This window comes from Amborella trichopoda, chromosome 5 (assembly GCF_054954075.1).
Source record: "Amborella trichopoda isolate Santa Cruz 75 chromosome 5, AtrichopodaSantaCruz75HAP2 v2.0, whole genome shotgun sequence".
NCBI classification, from domain to species: Eukaryota; Viridiplantae; Streptophyta; class Magnoliopsida; order Amborellales; family Amborellaceae; genus Amborella; species Amborella trichopoda.
This window is the reverse complement of record NC_142340.1, coordinates 45,014,841-45,034,032: the sequence shown is the minus strand read 5'-3', so window position 1 is coordinate 45,034,032 and position 19,192 is coordinate 45,014,841. Positions and strand designations below refer to the sequence as shown.

Sequence of the window (19,192 nt, the reverse complement as noted above, 5' to 3'; positions counted from 1 at the left end):
GGTCTCTGAAGGCTGAAACTCTCTCCCTCTCTCTCTCTCTCTCTTGCCTTGGCTCTGTGGGTTAGGCTGCATGCTAGTGTTGTCTAAGGAATTTTCGTTTGGTGAAGTACTTTTTTGTGTAAAAGGTTTTTGTTAGGGTACTCCTATCTTAATGTACTCAATATTTTTTTATATTTGATACCCTTCATATGTAATAGGAAGATTTTTTTTTTTTTTTTTGTCGTGGGTTAGAATGAATATTTATGTAAAAAACTAGTGGTATTCAATTAATAATTAAAAAACAAGTAATATTTCATGTGGGTGATGTATGTATATTATAGTTAATAAATATATATTTTTTGGACAATTCAGTGGGAAATAAATACTTTTGTTTCTATTAAAAGTTTATATTTTACCTTTGACTAAATACTTAAAAGAAAATGTTTATATCCGTGGAGGCTATAAACAATCAATTTAGGGCGTACATTAAAATTCATTAAAAGATATTGTTTCGAAGCCCAAAAATCCTGATGTTGATCATCTGGATCTTAAGATGTATGAGAATGAGAAAATTAGATTTAAAGTGTTGGAAATAGTGCATCTTATGATGAATTTTCAAACCGTCAATATTCAAGATTTTTTAGTGTTCATATATCTGTTCAATCTAATCTATACTATTGAAGTTTTAAGTTTTGTAATTAGAGATGAAAATAAATTTCCAGGTCATCACAAAGATTTTTAGTATTGAAACATCTTTTGATACTATTTGAATGGGTGCTTTACTTTGATTGTTTAGAGCGTCAGCCTCATATAAATCACACAGATACTTAAAATAATCTTAGATAAAAAGTTATAACATTATAGGATAATGGCATCAAGTGCCTAAAAAAATTGAGTACATTAAGTATATATTCAATTGGAGTACCTTAACAAAAACTCATGTAAATTAGGGAAACTTGTGTTCATATAATATGTGCAGCGTCATGTCAATTATCAAATATATCCTTATAGAGGTTGCTATTTGATTGGTATATTTTTGTTATACCCGTATGTAAATGGGATTGTCTACAAAAAGACTATTTATCTTTTGTACATGAAAATCAAAATCATTATCATTTGTTACATGTTAAATTGGATAACTTGGAGTGAGTCATAAAGTCCAAAAAATTTTGTTTGGAGCTTTATGTCTATTCAAAAACACTCTTACAATCATCTATTTTGAAATTTAAGAGACAAGAATGATTTTGACTTTTATATACAAAAGATAAATGGTCTCTTTATAGATAATCTTCATGCAAATACCGGTAATTTTTCCCACATAATAGGTTCTCAAGCAAAAAAAAAAAAAAAAAATTCAAATAGCAAGCTTATCATTTATTGATATAAATGCTTCACGGTATTCTTATGTTTTTGGGTAAATAAAAAAGGTATGTTAGAAAGGATTGGGGGCCCTGCCCTTTAGTGAGAATGGAGTTAGAGACTCAACAATACTACCGCCTAGACCTGAGCCCATTTTCAAAATAATACTTGTCGTGACCGTGGATCAAACCTGGCCTTTGGATCTTATTTGACCCTCGCCCAACTAAGCTGTCCCCACATGATTTGCTTCACGGTATTTGGTAAAGCCGTACTTCAAAACTCCATGGGAAAAGGTAGTTTTTTTTGTTTTGTTTTGTTTTTTTTTTTTTTTTGGGGGGGAGAGGATGATGTCTTAAAATTCTATCATTCTATTTTCATCCATGGAAGTTAAAATTTAAAAATGGTGAAATGTAGTAGATATATTAAAAAATTAAATAGGCAATCCAAAAAAATCGTTCCAAGATACATTATTATTAGGGATTGTATATTATGAGACCATTTATTTTGGTACAAGGAGGTCACAATCATTTTTAGTAATTGGATGTGAAATCTAATAGATGAAAATGTGTTACATCATTTAAAAAATTTTATTTTAGACTTTGTGTCTAACTACTGACACATCCTTAACCACCCAATTTCAAATCTTACGGTCAACGATGATCGTGACCTTCTCGTATCAAAGTATCAAAAGCTAATGGTCTCATTATATACATTTTTATTTATTTTGAGTTAAAGCAGTTTTTTTATCTATAATTCTCAAAGTTGAGATAATTGATTTACATGTTCTCCATAATTGGATCTGCATTTTTCGGCAAGAGTTGAAGTGCGGCTTTACAAAGCTGCGCCGATGCCAAACTTCCTCGGCAATAGTTGACTGTATTATGGATAGCTTAATATTTGTGAAAAGTTAAAAAAAAAAGGAAAAAAACAGAAGAAAAATAAAAATTAATGTTTGTGGCTTTTGCCAATTGTAAATAATGGATATTATAATTCTATGCAAGTTCTTGGCAAAACCATAGGTCCAGATTCCAAATTGAAATCTCCTTTGTTGATTTATCAACTTTTATCACTTGCATCCATACGGTTTTTAAACTTTATGTTGCTTTGACCATAGGCAACTCATTATTGTTTTGTCTAGATCATGGTAAATATTTGACAACTAAAAATTTATTTTGGCGTATGATGACCAAGTTGGTTGACCCACTTTAATATATGGGGGAATATATACTGGGGAATATAAACTGTTGGAAGATGTTGAAAAACAATCATTGGTTTAAAGAAGGTGAAGTTTGTTAGGGGTTAACCCTATACTATTGAAGTAAGGTGCACCTCAAAACTATACTGATAATACGGTTTTGATGCTGCAAAGCTTTGCGATGCTATGAAAATTTATTGTTACCATCAATTATGAAATTTAAAGTTCTAAAAATAATAACGATCAAGTAAATCTATAAACACTTAAAATCTTGAAAATGGATGGTCCAGATAATATGTTAAAAGATGAACTATTTTTAGAACTAAAAATCCCTTTTTTTTCGTGTCTATGAATCTTGAGGCCAAGATGATCGATTTGAGGATTTTCCAGCATAGGAACAACCTTCTCTAGTGGGTTTTTAGGTACATGTTACTTATATATTATAAGGTGGACTCCTTATATAAACATTTTTCTTTAACGAATAAATGAATTTCAGACCCTAAAAATGATCAGTTTTGAAACTTTTTTCTTTGGAACCACTCATTTTAAATATATAAAAATCCAGCAAATCTGCATTATTTTTGAAGTTATGAATTCTATAATCAAGGGTAGAAATAAATGAGAGAGGTTTCTACACTTCCCCTGCAGCATATAAGTTCTATGCTTCCCCTACCATCCAGCCATCCAATTTTGATCAAGAGAGCCACTCATTGTTTGATCTTAGATCGGACGTCTCAAAGTATTTTATTTTTAGTTTTTTTATACAAATTGCATGAATATGAAATTTGGTACGTGTCATCTTCTCATTGGGGCGCACCTATAAAAATTACTAAAATTATTATTTCAATAAAATATAATGATCAAAATACCCCTTGAATCTTTCAGGGGTATTTTGGTTATTTTATTTTATTGAAATTTTTTTTTTTATATTTTTTACTAGTGAGAGTTTAATAGAGGATTGGACGTCCAGAATTTGGTGTTAAAATGTTTATAAATAATAATAATAATAATAAATAGTGTAGAGACGTGACATTGTAATTGAGGCAATCTTAATCCTCCATTTAGAATGGACAGCTGGATAAGAGGAAACATATAAGTTTTATGCTGTAGGGGAAGCATAGAAAGCTTGCCCGAAATAAATTTGCACGTGGTGCTAAAACTGCGCATTTTAACAAGATTTTAAAGTGCAGGTTTCCTAAATATCGAAAAGCCTTGGCCCAAAAAACCCTGCACCATTTAGATATATGGCAATGCATCAACCAATAGTTCAAAATACATTGGTAATAATTTCGTAAGCTTTTCCATTTTTTGCCACAAAAACCATCATTATTAAGTGACTGATATAGTAAAATATGGAAAGTCTTCAATACGGCCCATATAACAAAGTAACAATCACCTTTAGTTGTTAAATGTAGTATTTCGTATTTGGCCCCTAGGATTATGCTATTGACTAAGCTCTAAGTTCAAATTCAATAAAATTTATCTTAAACATTGCAACACAACCCGAGGAGCCTAATTTTAAAGCTGGCATTTAAGGCCCATTGTTACACTTAAAGCAAATGGTCTTATGGTATACAATCATAAAGATTGCATATTGTAAGTCCATATGTCTTTAGAATAAGGAGGTCATGACTAATCCTAGCTGTCAAATATCAAACCAATCCGATTTTAAATCTAACAGCCATAAATGATTGCGACCTCCTTATACATGACATTTGTTATATAACAAGCATTGTATTTTGAAAAGGATTGTATATAATGCAACTACCTAATTTCACATTCAATGGTTAATATTACTTGTGACCACCTTGTATCAAAAGTAAAAGAAAAAGTTTATATAAGGTTGCATATTAAAAATGTAGAATTAAAGATGCACCACTAATTGATCATCTCGACATCAGGATATATATATATATATATATATATATATATATATATATATATATATATATATATATATATATATATATATATATATATATATATATATATATATATATATATATATATATATATATATATATATATATATATATATATGAGCAATGATCCAATGTAACGGTTGTACTATAGTATAATGCAATGACACTTCTAGAAATCCATGACTCCAAATTTTGCACACACACTCTCTTTATCTCAATAATCAAATGCCCCAAAAAAAAAAGTTCAATTTGAACCCTAGATATGGTCAAAATGAATCCCCTCCAAAAATGAAACTAGACCATTCATTTTGTAAATTTCAAGATCTTAGCCTTTATAAACACAAAATCAATTTTTTCTTTTTTAACATTGTTCATCTAATAATAATAAAGCCATCCAAGAAAATTGGAAATGAAAAAATCCTTCTGAGGCCTAGAACTAAGCATCTTACCAAAATGAACGGCCTATGTTAATTGGGCTAAAACAATACTTTCTAGGTAATTTTTTATTTTTTTTATTGTTCATTAAAATGAAAAGAGTATATATTTCAAATTTTGGATCAAACAAATGGCCATAAGATAGTTTTTTAAGGTTCTTGCATCATATTACTATACAACGGTTGCATGGAATCATTGCCCTATATATATATATATATATATATATATGAGCAATGATTCAATACAATGGTTGTATCATAGTATACTCCAACGACACTTCTAGAAAACTATGCTTGTGGTATTTGTATGACCTCAAAATTTTACACACACAATCTCTTCATCTCAATAATCAATCCCCCAAAAAACAAAGTTCAATTTGAACCCTAGATATGGTCAAAATGAGTCATTTCCAAAAACGAATCTAGACCATTCATTTCATGAATTTCAAGATCTTAGCCTTTATAAGCTCAAAATCATTTTTTTTCTTTTTTAACATTGCTCATCTAATGATAATAAAGACATCCAAAAATTTTGAAAATGAAAAAAAATCCCTTCAGGGCCTCGATCTAAGCATCTCACCAAAATGAAAGGTCTATGTTAATTGGGCTAAAAAAATACTTTCTAGGTTGTGTTTTCAAATTTTTCTTTTTTGTGATTGTTCATTAGAATGAAACAAGTGTATATTTCAAAGTTAGGATCAAACAAATGGCCATAAGATGGTTTTTTAAGGCTGTTGCAATATAATACTGTACAACCGTTGCATGGAATCATTGCCTATATATATATATATATATATATATATATATAGTCCCAAAAATAGTGCATCTTGCAACATATTATCTAGACCGTCCATTTTTAAGATTGCATATTTTTATAAATCTACTTGATTTTGACCATATTTGGAGTTTAAAATTTTATAATTAGATATGAAAATAAATTTTGAGATAGATCCTAAGATTTTTTTACACCAAAATTACATGTTATGAAAAATTTTGGAGGTGTGCCTTAATTGGATTATTTAAGGTTGCAACCTTATAGAAATCGTACCCAGGGTAAATGGTCTCATTGTATACTTTTTCGTTTGAAATTGCATATTATTTACTTGGGATTGTATACTATGAGATCATTTATCTTTGATACAATGAGGTAACAATTAATACTAGCCATTAGATGTCAAATTGGACGGCTTGGGGTGCGGCATGAAGTTCTAGATTTTTTTTGGGAATTTGTTTTTAATTAATAACATACTCACAATCACCTGATTTGAAATCTATTGGACAAGAATGATTGTGTCATTCTTAAACTAAAAATAAATGGTCTTTTTTTATATTTTTCCTGTTTACTTACCGGGTATGGTTTGTATAAGGTCTCAACCTTAAACAATCCAATTAAGGTACACCACCAAAAGCTCATCAAAAGATGTAATTTTAGTGTCGGAAATTTCAATGATGGCCTGAAAAACTAGTTCACATCTAATTATGAAATTTAAAATTAAAAAAATGGTATATTAAAATCTCTTTTTTTTCCTACATACATATATCTCGAGGTTGAGATGATCAATTGAAGGGTTTTCACCGTAAAAAAACCATTTTTTGATAGATTTTTGAAGTATGCCTTCTTCTTCTTCTTTTTTTCTACATTTTTGCGTTGCAACCTTACGTTTTTTTTACTTAAAACATACATTCCATATTGCCTTCCCATCCCTTTTTAGCATTCCAATAATGGCAGCTCCCAGATTCAACTGTGATTTTTTATGGGTTATTGGACCTTGGTGCCATGAACCCACATAAAGTTCAACAAAATAAAGTCAAATAAGCATATCTCATGCTTGCAATCAAAGTCACATTAAAAGGTCACATCTTCTCTTGCATCATACAATGTGCATGGTGGGATAAACAACTAGCCTAACCAAGTCAAGCAGTTATTATTTTTTATTTACCCAATGAGCAAGTGATAAATATTTTAATTTGGCAGTATGCTAGGAGTGCCATGTTGTGTCAATTGACCGTTTACTTTTGGCTTAAAAAAAAAAAAATAGATATTGCCTCTAGCCATTAAATTTAAAATTTTGAAAATACACAATTTGCTGTCCTAAAAATCTGAATTCTTTTTCTGAATTTGAGACATGAAATGCCCCATCTATCAGATTTTACATTGGATGACTTGGGGTATTTTGTGACCTTTATGTAGAAAAGGTAGTGGTTTTGTTGTATGCAATCTCATGTATAATAAAGGGGAAGTATGATGAGACTGTATTTTTTTTTTTTTTGTACAAAATGGTCACAATTATTGCTACTTATATGAGATGTGAAATTAGGTTGTTGGAGTAATATCATTAACTCGGCTTGAACTCGAAAATAATTCTTGTTAGTTTGAGTGATATAATAAGAAATGGTCTACCCTTATAAACTGATTTTGGGTTCAACTATGAGAAAATTCTTCTCAAACTGTGCACTAAGAAATGACACACCCCTGCGACCTAATTTTAGGTTTGACAACTAAGTTTATAATCCTCCTATGCCAAAAATAATCGGTCTTATTTCACCCTCCATTCCCACTATGATTGGGAATGGGGGTGGGTTGCCGTTGATTAGGGCACTGGATACGTCAACATGACATCCCGCCCTCTATTCCCACAGTGGTCGTTACGTTGGGAATGCGAGTAGTGCTCGGTTGGGTAGGTACCCTCCATTCTCACCGTTAAATTATAAAAAAGAAAAAAAAAAAAAAAAAAAGTCCTATAGTATAGTCTTCTCATGACTTTATATGTACGTGCTCCCGCGCGAGTTACTAAAAACATTTTAAAGCTTTCAGTGACCGTTGAATAGTTTATAAAAAGGCAAAAGGTCTTTCGATTTTGGCGGGAGAAAACCATACGCTTTCAAGGGTTGGAGGTTTGAACATTAGCTCCTGAGGAGCCATGGTTTTGTTTATTGGGTGAATTTACGGTTTTGTTTTTATTTGGAAAGATGGATAGAATGCATGAAAGAAGGAGCAGGGGTCATCTCATGGCCCTGCAACTTTCTTTACTCAGGCTGATGCTTTACTCCGGAAGAACATCACGTTTCAGGTTTACAAAGTTTTTCCATATTTTAATATGAACTTCGTGGTTTTCCAGTTCCTTTGTGGTTTTCTTTCTAAATTCGTTTTCATTTTGTGATCCAATTCGTGTTTTTGCAGTTATTTTGTGTTTTTTCTTTTTAAATTCATTTTTTTCAAAGTTTTGTGCATTTTGATGTAAAATTCGTTTTTATCTGTGTTTTCTTTTTTAATTCGTTTTCATTTTTTTCAGTTTCATTTTTCATTTTTGCTTCAGTTCGTTTTCATTTTGGAAAGCATTTTCGCTCTCTATCTCTTCACAGTTTATTGATGGGATTTTTAGTTTGGAATCCTCTCTCTCTGCATTATGAATCAGAGTTAATATTGAATCCACCCCCCCCATCCCCTCTTTCTCTCGCTCTCTTGCTGGCTTAGATTTAATTGGATCAAAGTCATTTCCTCAATTGAAGGATTTATTATTGAATAGATTGAAATCATTGTGTGGCCGTCAGTTCCAGTAGCTTTAGTTTAGCCATTTGTTTGTTCCAGAAAAAAGTACATGACTGTTAGAGAAATTGGCAAAATTTCATAAAAAAAAATCGAACTCGATGCATTTGATTTCGTTCATTTGACAGTGGAAAAACATAGTATGATTATTTTGAGATAAATTTAAGTCTCTCCTTGAAAAGGATCAGAAAATTTTGGAGATCCATCTGAGGGAGCACTGTTGGGTGGTAGCTCTTCCTATGCCTTTAAGGTGGGCAGGGCCTACCTTATTAAATTAAGCGATCCGAACCACCTACAGAAGTAGGCAATCTATCAAATTCAAGTTCTGACCCTATTCAAAGATCAGCCCATAGTATGATTTTTTTGAGTTAAATTTAAGTTTCTCCCTGAAAAGGATAAGAAAATTCCATGATTTTCTCTTTGCTTTTTTTCATTTTCTATTTTTCATGTATTGAACAGATAAATTCTAACTGGTTTCTCTCAGTTTTATATCATGATTAGTCTCTACTTTGCATATTCATGGGTACTCTATAATCAGGGGATTCCATTTTGCTTATTAAGATAGATAATGAGGTTGAGGCACAATGAAGAATGGATAGATTCAGAAAGAAATATGTTGAGAATTCGTAATAGTTTATAATTTCAAAATGTATTTTCAAATAAGAACTGTGTCGGTTACTAATGGAAAATGAATAGTTAAAATGATGAAATAAACTAGTGGCTTCAAACCAGGGTTTGAAATTTCTGTGCCATTGGCTCTATGAAGCAAGTTTTTGTCAGTTTTGATTTATATTTTCTAGGGTTATAGTTGAGAGTTAATGGGGAATCAGGAATTACTATGGTACTTGAGTTCCAAGTATTGAATGAGTTTGAAGGAGTGACTTTCTTCTACTGTTTGGGATTTTAGGTTCATAGAGTAGGAAGAAGTTGGTCACATGAAATTTTTTGGCAATTTCCATAACTAATGCCACGAAAATGAATGCACTGAGTATGCTTACTTTTACAAATCTCATCATGTAAATGTGCTTTCTTATATCAGTTCCCTTAGAGTAAATGTCATATCTCATCCATACATCTAATGCTACTCTTATGTATTCAACTGTTTGCAGAAACGAAACAGGAAAACAAACTTCGGACTCGTTGCTTTTCCATCTTTTCTTTGCTTGATTATGATCACACTCCAAGCAATTGTTAACAATGAACTGGACAAGCCTATATACAAATGTGGTTGCAAATGTATTGACATAAGAGGAGATGGGTCATGTGAAAATGTATGTGGATTGCGATATTCAACCTTCAAACAAGTTCCGTTTTGTCCAATAGCCACCCCACAAAAATGGCCAGCTCTCTTACAAGTTCCAAATCCAAATTATCGAGCTTCAAGAACTGATCTCAATTCCTTCTCCGATTTTCCTGATTGCAAGTGCAAGGATACAGGGACTTGCCCTGTGACTATACTTTTTACAGGAGAGAAGAGGCTGTTAGCAACCAGTATGATCCTTTTCTTTTTTGTCTTTTGATACGAATATGGTCTCTAATTGGTTTAGAAAGTACACTAAGTCCAATGCACTATGGGAAAACAAAACCAAAGTCTTTTGGATTCATAAAAAACTTGTTTGTTACTTAATTATACTGTAAAAGAAATGGTCATAAGTTGCTCATTGATGAAAGTAGTTGGTGTAATGTAAAGATGCAGGACTATACCCAGAAGTTATGTTTTGGCAGTCCTATCACTTAGTAATCATGCTATATTTATAGCTAGGGGAAGTAAAGATGTTCATGGCTTAGTTTAACTTTCTATGGTTATAATTTGCATCTCTCTTTTCATTTGGTTCAATACTTGAGAATATTTGGCAGGAGTGGCTGCGAACTTGGTCATGGATACTTTTCCTGTGAAGAAATTAGATCTGTGGACTATGCTTTCTGAAGTCCTCCCTGTGAGCATTGACACTGATTTGTTTTATTATTCTTGAGATTTCAAGTTAATGTGCCTCAGTTAACAATAGTTATGATTCCGAACCTTTTTAGGCAACAGATACTAAGGCTAAGTACACCAATTTTATCGAACCTGCATTCCTCTCTGACCATCCCATATATATTGTTCAACCCAAATGTGTCCCAAACTTCAACCTTTCAATTCCCATCAAGATAGTTGCTATTACACATAAACTAGGTAAGTGGGCTTTTCTTTCTGAAATCCAACTTATCACTAAGGATAAATCTCTCTCTTTTTTTGTCACCACTTTGTTTTCTTAATCCTCTTTTAGTTTATTTTATTTGAAATTATGTGCAGTTGTCCAATCTGTGCAGATCTTACATCTATGGCGTAATAGCTCATCTGATGTGAACAAAGAGTTGTTCAAAGGATATAAGAAAGGGAATTCAGAAAAACAGATAAATGAAATTCCTTGTGGTCAAATATGCTTTCTTTTCTTGCAATATTGTCATTTATGTCTTACAGTTATCCTCTATTTGTGTACATATTTTTTCATTTAGGTTGATGGCGATAACATTTCTCATGCAGCCTATGATTTTTTGGACTCCGATGAGATTAAGTTCAATGTAAATATATGGTACAACGCTACCAAGTCTAATGGTCTTAGGGGTCCTCTTCCCTTGATACGTCTGCCACACTTATTAAACATGGTGGGCATCTTTGGTAACTACTCTATATGTAGACACTTTATTACTTATGCCCTGTTTCTGGGATGGTATGCCGCATGTTTATCCAAAATATGTTTGTTCTTTTGCATTGGTCTCATTCTGGAGTACAGGATCACTTGCAAAGAAAATTTTCCATTGTCATATCTTATTGATGCCATTGTGAATTTTCAGCCAATTTATAACATTGACGTAAATACTTCCAATTTCTTCACATTTTACATGTTGAAATGGGCACAAGAAGTAAGCTAACATATTACTTGGTGCATGATAACTATTAGGAATCAGATATATGCGATACAATTTCTAAAGATATTTCAAGGGATTAACTCTTCTTCGTAGTTTTAGAATAAAAACACTTTATATTCACTTTAGACCAATGAGGGTTCGTAATATATATTAATGTGTTGCATAATTATATTGATTTACTGATCAGTATTTGACTGTAGAAAACCATATTGAACTGTACTGTAATGATACCCATTTTCAGAATAGTTGGAGGCTTTGAGCAGTTCTTTTGGAGTAACAGATTCTTCACCTCCATTTTCTATTGGAATTATATTGCATTGAGAAACAATAAGGCTGACCATATCCAGTGGACGTTCCTTTTTTCAAACTAGCATGGGATTAGCTACATGGCTTCGAGATACTTCTACATATTTTGTTTGAGTTTCTTTAACTCCTCATCCTTGTTATCTCCGTAATGTTTTCTATATCTTATCATAACCAATTAATGATTTGCTAAATTTTCTTGCATTTGTAGGCATCAAATGCATACCTCCAGTTTCTTATAGGTGCACGGGTGAGAGTGCTGATCGATTTTGTTAAAGAAATGCCAAAACCTGGAACAAAAATTACACTGGATTTCTCTTCTGTACTTGGTCCACTTTTCTTCACATGGATTGTTGTGTTACTTCTTCCAGTAAGTGAATTGGATGTCCAGCATTCTCTTAATTGATTGAGAGACTGTATGTCTTTTATTTCAATAAAGTATCATCATCATCATCCGAGCCTTATCCCAACTATTTGGGATTGGCTATACGAATCATTTTCCACCATTCTGCTCTATCAAGGGTCTTAACCTCAGTCAAACTATAAGTCACCATATCTTTTTTTATTACTTCCATTCATATCCTCTGGGTATTTCTATAAAGTATATGAAGGAAAAATAGGCATTTATAATGGGTGTACGTTGTCATTTTTAATTCCTGAACTCAATTACTCTATACACATATAACATATAGCTGAATGGATAGAAGAACCAAATTATAAAATTTTCTGCAATAATGATACTCAAACCTGCATTTCCAAATGACCAAGATATCTAAGGTTTTGTTTGAACAAGTGTTAAAAAATATGATAAATAATTGCTGATAACTAACTGTATAATTTTATTTTTTTTCTTCTTATTTATTTATGTTATTATATGACCCGAAGTACTCCAATTATGCCTACTGAATATAATCACCTTGGGGCCTAGACCTTTGCTGGCAATAACTCTCTAAATATACATTTACACCTTTGTAGGCTCTTAAAATTCATTTTCATGGTGAAATGTTTGGATTCTTAAAACGATGATTTTAAAAAGTTTAATTTAAATTAGATAGCATTTAACTTATTGTTAGTATCATCCCTTAAATAATTTAAGAACTTTATAAAATTTAAAATGTCGTTCGAATTTGTGCTAGGTACTAATAAATTACCACATTTCCCACCAAGTGTCTTCAGGCCATCATCATGAGAACATTGAAATCTAACAGTCATCATCATCATAACTTTTTCTCAATTAATTGGGGTCTGCTAATGATGAGTTTTGGCAAAATTTTACATTGACTGTCTACCTAACACAACGCAACCCTTTACCTAGGCATGGAACAGGTTAAGGGAAACTTTAAGTTCATCACCCTTCTTAGACCTACATTGAAATCTAACAGTAAGATTCTTTATTCTATTACCAATAAACACAAATTGTCATGGACCTAAAATATTACTGCCATTAGGCATTACACCTTTGAAATATTTTTCTGCTTAAATCGTTTGTGTAAATATGGTTCAAACATTTTAATACCCTCACCTGTTTACCTGGCTGGAGACAAGTTTGACATAAGATAATCTAGGCTTCAGTCTGTTGACATGTCATATATTTTAGCGGTTATTTTTTGTTTTTTAACACAATTTTTTGTTCATTTTCTGTTCGTACAGGTGATATTGACCTATTTAGTTTATGAGAAGCAACAGAACTTGCGGATCATGATGAAAATGCATGGCCTTGGTGATGGCCCTTATTGGATTATTTCCTATTCTTATTTTCTTATCATTTCATTGGCATATGTATTATGTTTTGTGATGTTCGGCTCTGTTATAGGTAATATACTCTCCTGGATCCTTCATTCCGTGAAGTTATATAAATGGAATATTTTCATGTGGACTACTTTGCTGTTACAGGATTGAAGTTCTTCACATTGAACAACTACAGTGTGCAATTTGTGTTTTATTTCATTTATGTAAATTTACAGATTTCGCTTGCCTTTTTAGTGGCAACCATATTTTCAGAAGTCAAGACTGCTACAGGTTAGACCTTAAAGGTTAAATTTGATGACTCTTTGTTTAAACTATGATCAGTAGAATCACTACCAGGGCATCAATTCATCCAGGGAAATATAAGATTGGTATTTATATAGCAATATTTGTAGCAATAATCAAGAGGGAAAGTATATTACAGTCCTGTGTACTATAAAGAGATCAGAGACTGTTGTACCATCACTATCCATTGAAATTATAGATGGGAATGAAGAGAGAGTATGTCCACAACAGGGATCATGCTGTTTTGGTGGGCAGGTAGGTCCCCAATCTCTCAGTCACCATACATGATTTCAATGGTTAGAGATGACATGATGGTCTATAGTAGTGTTCGCAAAATCGAACTGGAATGGTTAACCGTATATGGGGCCAGAAGCGGTTTAACCAGCCTAACCAGTAAACTAGCCGATTCAACCGTTATAATCGGGCAAGTCCCGGGTGGCCAAAAAATTATTAAAAAAAATAAAAAATATGCAAAAAGAAATCTACTACAATATGAAAAGCACATAAATAATGATTAAAATAAAACATATTCAAATGAATTTGAAAATTAATGAAAAAAATGGATTTTAAAAGTGAGTATTAATGACCAAAACAAATTTTAATATTTACGATAATGTAAAAAATATTAAAAAATGTATTACAAATCAAATTTTTTATTTTTGGGATTTTATATATTTTTTTTTGAATTTTTATTTTTAAAATGCCGGCTGATCACCAAAACCGTCCGAAGCTGGAACCAGCAAGGGGCCAGTTCCGATCTAACCAAGGGGTTATCGGTTAGATCGCCCGGTTTTTCTAACAATGGTCACCAATCCATATCAATGTTAGAAAACAAAGTGATAATACAACAATTGCATAGTTCTTTCCTTGGACTTTATTGCATTGTTTTGTCCACAGTTCCTAGACTACACTGTTTTTCTCATATATTGAATGTCATGTGCTCATTGTTTCACTCGCCTTGTGCCACAAAAAATAGGAATGGTTTTTGCATTATTATTTTATTTGATCAAATTAATAATTAATTTTTTTAAAAAAATAGTTCCTAAAATGAGGCCTAGGATAATTTCTTAATTTGTTTAGTTATTTTTTATGTAATCTTGTAAATGCTACACTGCAGATGATTGGGCTCATATCACCCACTTCGGGCCATGCATACATTGAAGCGTTGGAGATATGGACAGATATCGTAAAATATATACTAGCATGGGCATGTGTCCACAACATGAGTAAGCGCTGCTCATCCTTATGCGACAAATCAAGATCCTTTAATTTTTTTCTTTTTTTGGTGGGTTGTCTTTTCTTTGTGTTTCATGTTGCTTAACAGTTCAGAGTACTATATCTGTTGAGAATTTTCTGTGCTGTGTAATCCAGCTTGCTATGGGAAACACTCACTGGTAGGGAGCGCTTGTTATTCTATGTATGTATCGATATGTATGTGCCGTATAATTCTGAGATTTTCATGTTACAGGCGGTAGACGAATCTTTGAAGAGCCTTAATCTCTACAATGGAGGTTTTGGGGACAAAAGAGCTGGGAATTACAGTGCGGGTATGAAGAGGAGGCTGAGCGATGCCAGTTCTCTAATTGGAAATCCACAGGTATGTGTCTCCCCCTTGGCTGACATGTCACATGACATGCCATGACATGGCCCCTGGCATGTCATACAATGTCATGTATAAATACCACTTAATTTGGTGAAGAGATTTGGGCCTAAATCTTACTAATACTTTTACACAAATATTTGAATCTTCATTAAAGGTGTACTAAAGAAGAATTTTATGTGGGAAATTTTTGGGTAAAACTTTTATGTGGCCAATTGAGCTCTTGTTTTTATTATTTCCATATCTCATATTTCCATCTTTCCTGTAGTCTCCACCACAATTTTCTCCTTTCTTTTACAAGCCCATTTGTTTTTGTGTGTTTGTGTGTTCATGCGCCTTTTGTTTATTTGGCAAAATATTCAAGCTTATTTTTTCTTTGTAACAATAAGAACTGAAATTTAAGTTTATGATTACTAGGTTGTATATTTGGATGAACCTAGCACAGGACTAGACCCTACTTCAAGAAACAGCTTATGGAGCGTCATTAAAAGCGCAAAGCAAGATCGGGCAATCATTCTTACGAGTAATATTGCTTTGGTTCCCTTTATGATACCATATTTTAACCACATAGAAATCTCGATCGATATCGAGCAATCTTTCTAGAGGAGGAAGTGAAATTTACCGATCTGGTTCCATCTGAAGAAGACAAATTTGAACTCTTTTCACTCCATGCTTTTCTTACTTGACTTTTAATGGTTTTCAGTGCTCTCTCTCTCTCTCTCTCTCTGTGGCGCACGCGCACAAGCACTCTAAAGCTTGATCTTTTGACTGCAGCACATTCTATGGAAGAGGCAGATGTTCTTTGTGATCGACTTGGATGGCACTTTTGAGTGCCTAGGAAACCCGAAAGAGGTAAATTTGAGTTTCCTTTCTCTTTGGGTTAAGACGTATGCAAGTCCTCTTACAAGATCACTTCAAAGCTATGGCTACCCCCACCATCCAAATGATGATGGCTTAATCATATTAGGAGAACTCAAAACTAATATTATCTTTTAATATAGATTTTCCCTCTCTCTATATATATCTCTATCACACACACATATACCCAAAAAATCTCAAGGGTAATTTGGTCAATTTATTTTTTTCAAATTATTATTTTTTATATTTTTATTAGATTTTTCTATTTTTGAATAATACATGCTTAAAATTTCATGTTATTTGAATTTATAGAAAAAAATTAAAATTCAAATACGAAATGAGGTCGTGACCGTCAGATCGGCCTAAATTTAATCTGGGCATTTGGGCTTATATGTTCATATAAACTAGTGGCTATATATATATATATATATATATATATATATATATATATATATCATTCCCCCATAAATTTAGGGAAAGTTACAAAAACCCCATCCAAACCTTTTTTTTCACTTTTTTCCCAAAAGTATACTTTCTATACAAATACCCCCCAACAAAAAAAGTTCTTTTTTTTTATGGAAATGCCCTTCCCATACAAAAAAATCAATTGGTGCTGACTATTGGACCCAAGTAGCACATTGCCGGAGCGCAATGCAACTGCCGGAGTCTACTATCTAGAGCATATACTGCCGGAGCGCCTTCGGATACTGCCGGAGCGCTGTGACTCCAAAACAAGACCGCGGAGCGCCTCGTCTCCAGAACAAGCACTGTCGGAGTACGTTTTACAAATGTTGGAGCACTATCGTCTCCAGAACATGTACTACTGGAGCGCATGTGTCTCGAGTGCCAGAGTGATATCTCTCGAATGCCGAAGTGCCCTATGCAACTACCGTTGCGCTATGGCTCCAAAGCATGTATTGCCGGAGTACCCTTTGAGACTGCCGGAGCGCATTGTCTCCAGAATGTGTACTGTCGGAGTGCTGTGTCTTCAATGCTGGAGCGCCCTATGTAACTGTCGAGCATTGTGGCTCCAGGCATGTATTGCCAGAGTGCCCTTTGAGACTGTCGGAGCGCATTTTCGTCAAAAAAGGGGGCATTTTGTACGGGAAGGGAATTTCTGTCCAAAAAAAAAAAACCTTTTTTAATGGGGGGTATTTGCATGTAAAATATCCGTTCCGGAAAAAGTGAGACAACAAGTTTGGAGGGTAAAAGTGAGACAACAAGTTTGGATGGGGTACGTTGCATCCATAGTGTATTTTAAGGGATTTTTTTATAATTTTTCCATAAATTTCTCCGAGAGGTATACTCTTTTTAAAACATAAAATCCAAGTTTCTGGATCCTCTCTTGATATGATCGTTTTTAAAGTTCCCATCACCCAAAATACATTTTGCAGTTGAGATTTGAGCCACCTATGGTTATCCTATCATTCCTCGGTCAAAGTCTACTAAAAAGATTAAAAAAGTATTCAATCACAAGGCCTTATATAAACTTTTCTCAATCATAAATAGCCAGGTTCTAAATAATTGGTATGGACTTTTTGCTTTTTTAAATACTTCAAAGGAAGTATTTAAAGAAATTTCCAAAATCCATTTTATTCTGTAGGTCAAGCCAAATTCATGCTTTCAAATCACGCCTTGCACGACGCATGATGGACATTCTTTCAAAACTTAGCGATTTTCAATCCAGATCGAACAAACTGTATCAACAACATTTTAAATAGCGGAAAGATTTGTTACTCTCGAGAGAGTATACTGTGGATTTGCTACCTCAAATTAAACTCATGTTAGAAACATCTTTTGGACCCCCATATTTTGAGGATGTAGCCTCTAGAACCTATGTTCCTTAAAAATATTAACATCCCAACATTGAAAAAGAACCGCCCAATCTTAATATTAACATCCCAACATTGAAAGAGAACCATCCAATTTTCAGAGGGCAGGATCTATAGATCCAAGAACTTAAACTATGAAATTTTGTTGTTTGAAATGATCATCTCCTGATACTTAGATGGATCCCAAACTTTCAGATAAAAAAAAGTCCTCCCAAGTTACTCCTGAGGGCGTTGCTGTACAATATACTCCCACCGGACATGCCACCCGCATTCCCATATAAAATACACTTGGATAATCATTTTGGCAACTACTTTTTCACATTCTCTTAAAATACAATTTTGTATCTCCAGGATCCTGGTTTTGGATATGTAAGATATGTAACCTCTTCAACCCACTATAAAACAAAATTAAAATTTTAAAAATCTAAAATGATATTCAAATATTATATATATATATATATATATATATATATATATATATATATATATATATATATTGAAAAATCGCATTCAAATATTAAATTGAGACTATCCGATTTTTAAACTATCATATCAAAATGTCCAAGAACTTAAAATCTAAACATCATTTCTCAAAATTACTAGTCCAGTGGAACTGAAACTTTCAGCTAAAAAAATCCTTGTGAGATGCTCTTTTGCCCAAAAGTGTAAGTGTACAAGGTGCTCACTCTAGAGCACAATATCCATTAAACCAATATCACCTCGGATTACTTATAACCATATGATGTGAAATTTGATTGTTGGGATGTATTATAAAATTTTAAAAAATTTCTTCTGAATTTTGAATTTGATCAATGGAATAAATACAACTTCTCAATTTTACATTTAATGACCAAGATTAATTATGACTACCTTGTACTACAAATACTAAAGTTAAGTGCTCGGAAGATGTAATATATAGTCTAGGAGTTTCAAAACTCAATGACTCAAACAAAACGAACTGGTAGCGAAAGTGTTTACTTGATATGAAAGCAAGCATTGCAATAAAGTTGGACCTTTCAATGCACTAATTTCTCTCTCTCTCTCTAACTTATTTCTTGACTGTCCTTTCCCCTCCTTCTCTAACTAATTATTTTAATGTCCTTTTACTCTCTCTTTCTCACTCCCCTTCTCTCTCTCCTATGGCCCATAGACTTTTGAGTGTTTTTCTTGTTTTTACACGGGTCAAGTCCTCTATTTTTATTTTATTTTTGAAATTTAAAAA

General features: G+C 32.7%; 1 protein-coding gene across 1 annotated transcript; it reads left to right on the top strand.

Annotated features, from left to right (window-relative positions):
• Nucleotides 1-7,752: 7,752 nt before the first annotated feature.
• On the top strand, nucleotides 7,753-18,360 carry LOC18431985 (ABC transporter A family member 8-like). The gene is made up of 11 exons (XM_088868284.1): nucleotides 7,753-7,960; nucleotides 9,546-11,082; nucleotides 11,861-12,019; nucleotides 13,300-13,462; nucleotides 13,543-13,668; nucleotides 14,798-14,906; nucleotides 15,005-15,074; nucleotides 15,149-15,277; nucleotides 15,698-15,803; nucleotides 16,055-16,132; nucleotides 16,770-18,360. Exons 2-6 carry the CDS (start codon nucleotides 11,080-11,082, stop codon nucleotides 14,839-14,841), a joined length of 495 nt encoding a protein of 164 aa, XP_088724410.1. The 5' UTR covers nucleotides 7,753-7,960; nucleotides 9,546-11,079; the 3' UTR covers nucleotides 14,842-14,906; nucleotides 15,005-15,074; nucleotides 15,149-15,277; nucleotides 15,698-15,803; nucleotides 16,055-16,132; nucleotides 16,770-18,360.
• Nucleotides 18,361-19,192: the final 832 nt, after the last annotated feature.

Excerpts from the sequence above, each read along its gene's own strand:
- LOC18431985 (XM_088868284.1), top strand. Across the intron at positions 12,020-13,299 it reads TTGTTGTGTTACTTCTTCCA|GTGATATTGACCTATTTAGT; the intron begins GTAAGTGAATTG and ends CTGTTCGTACAG. Across the intron at positions 13,669-14,797 it reads AGAAGTCAAGACTGCTACAG|ATGATTGGGCTCATATCACC; the intron begins GTTAGACCTTAA and ends GCTACACTGCAG.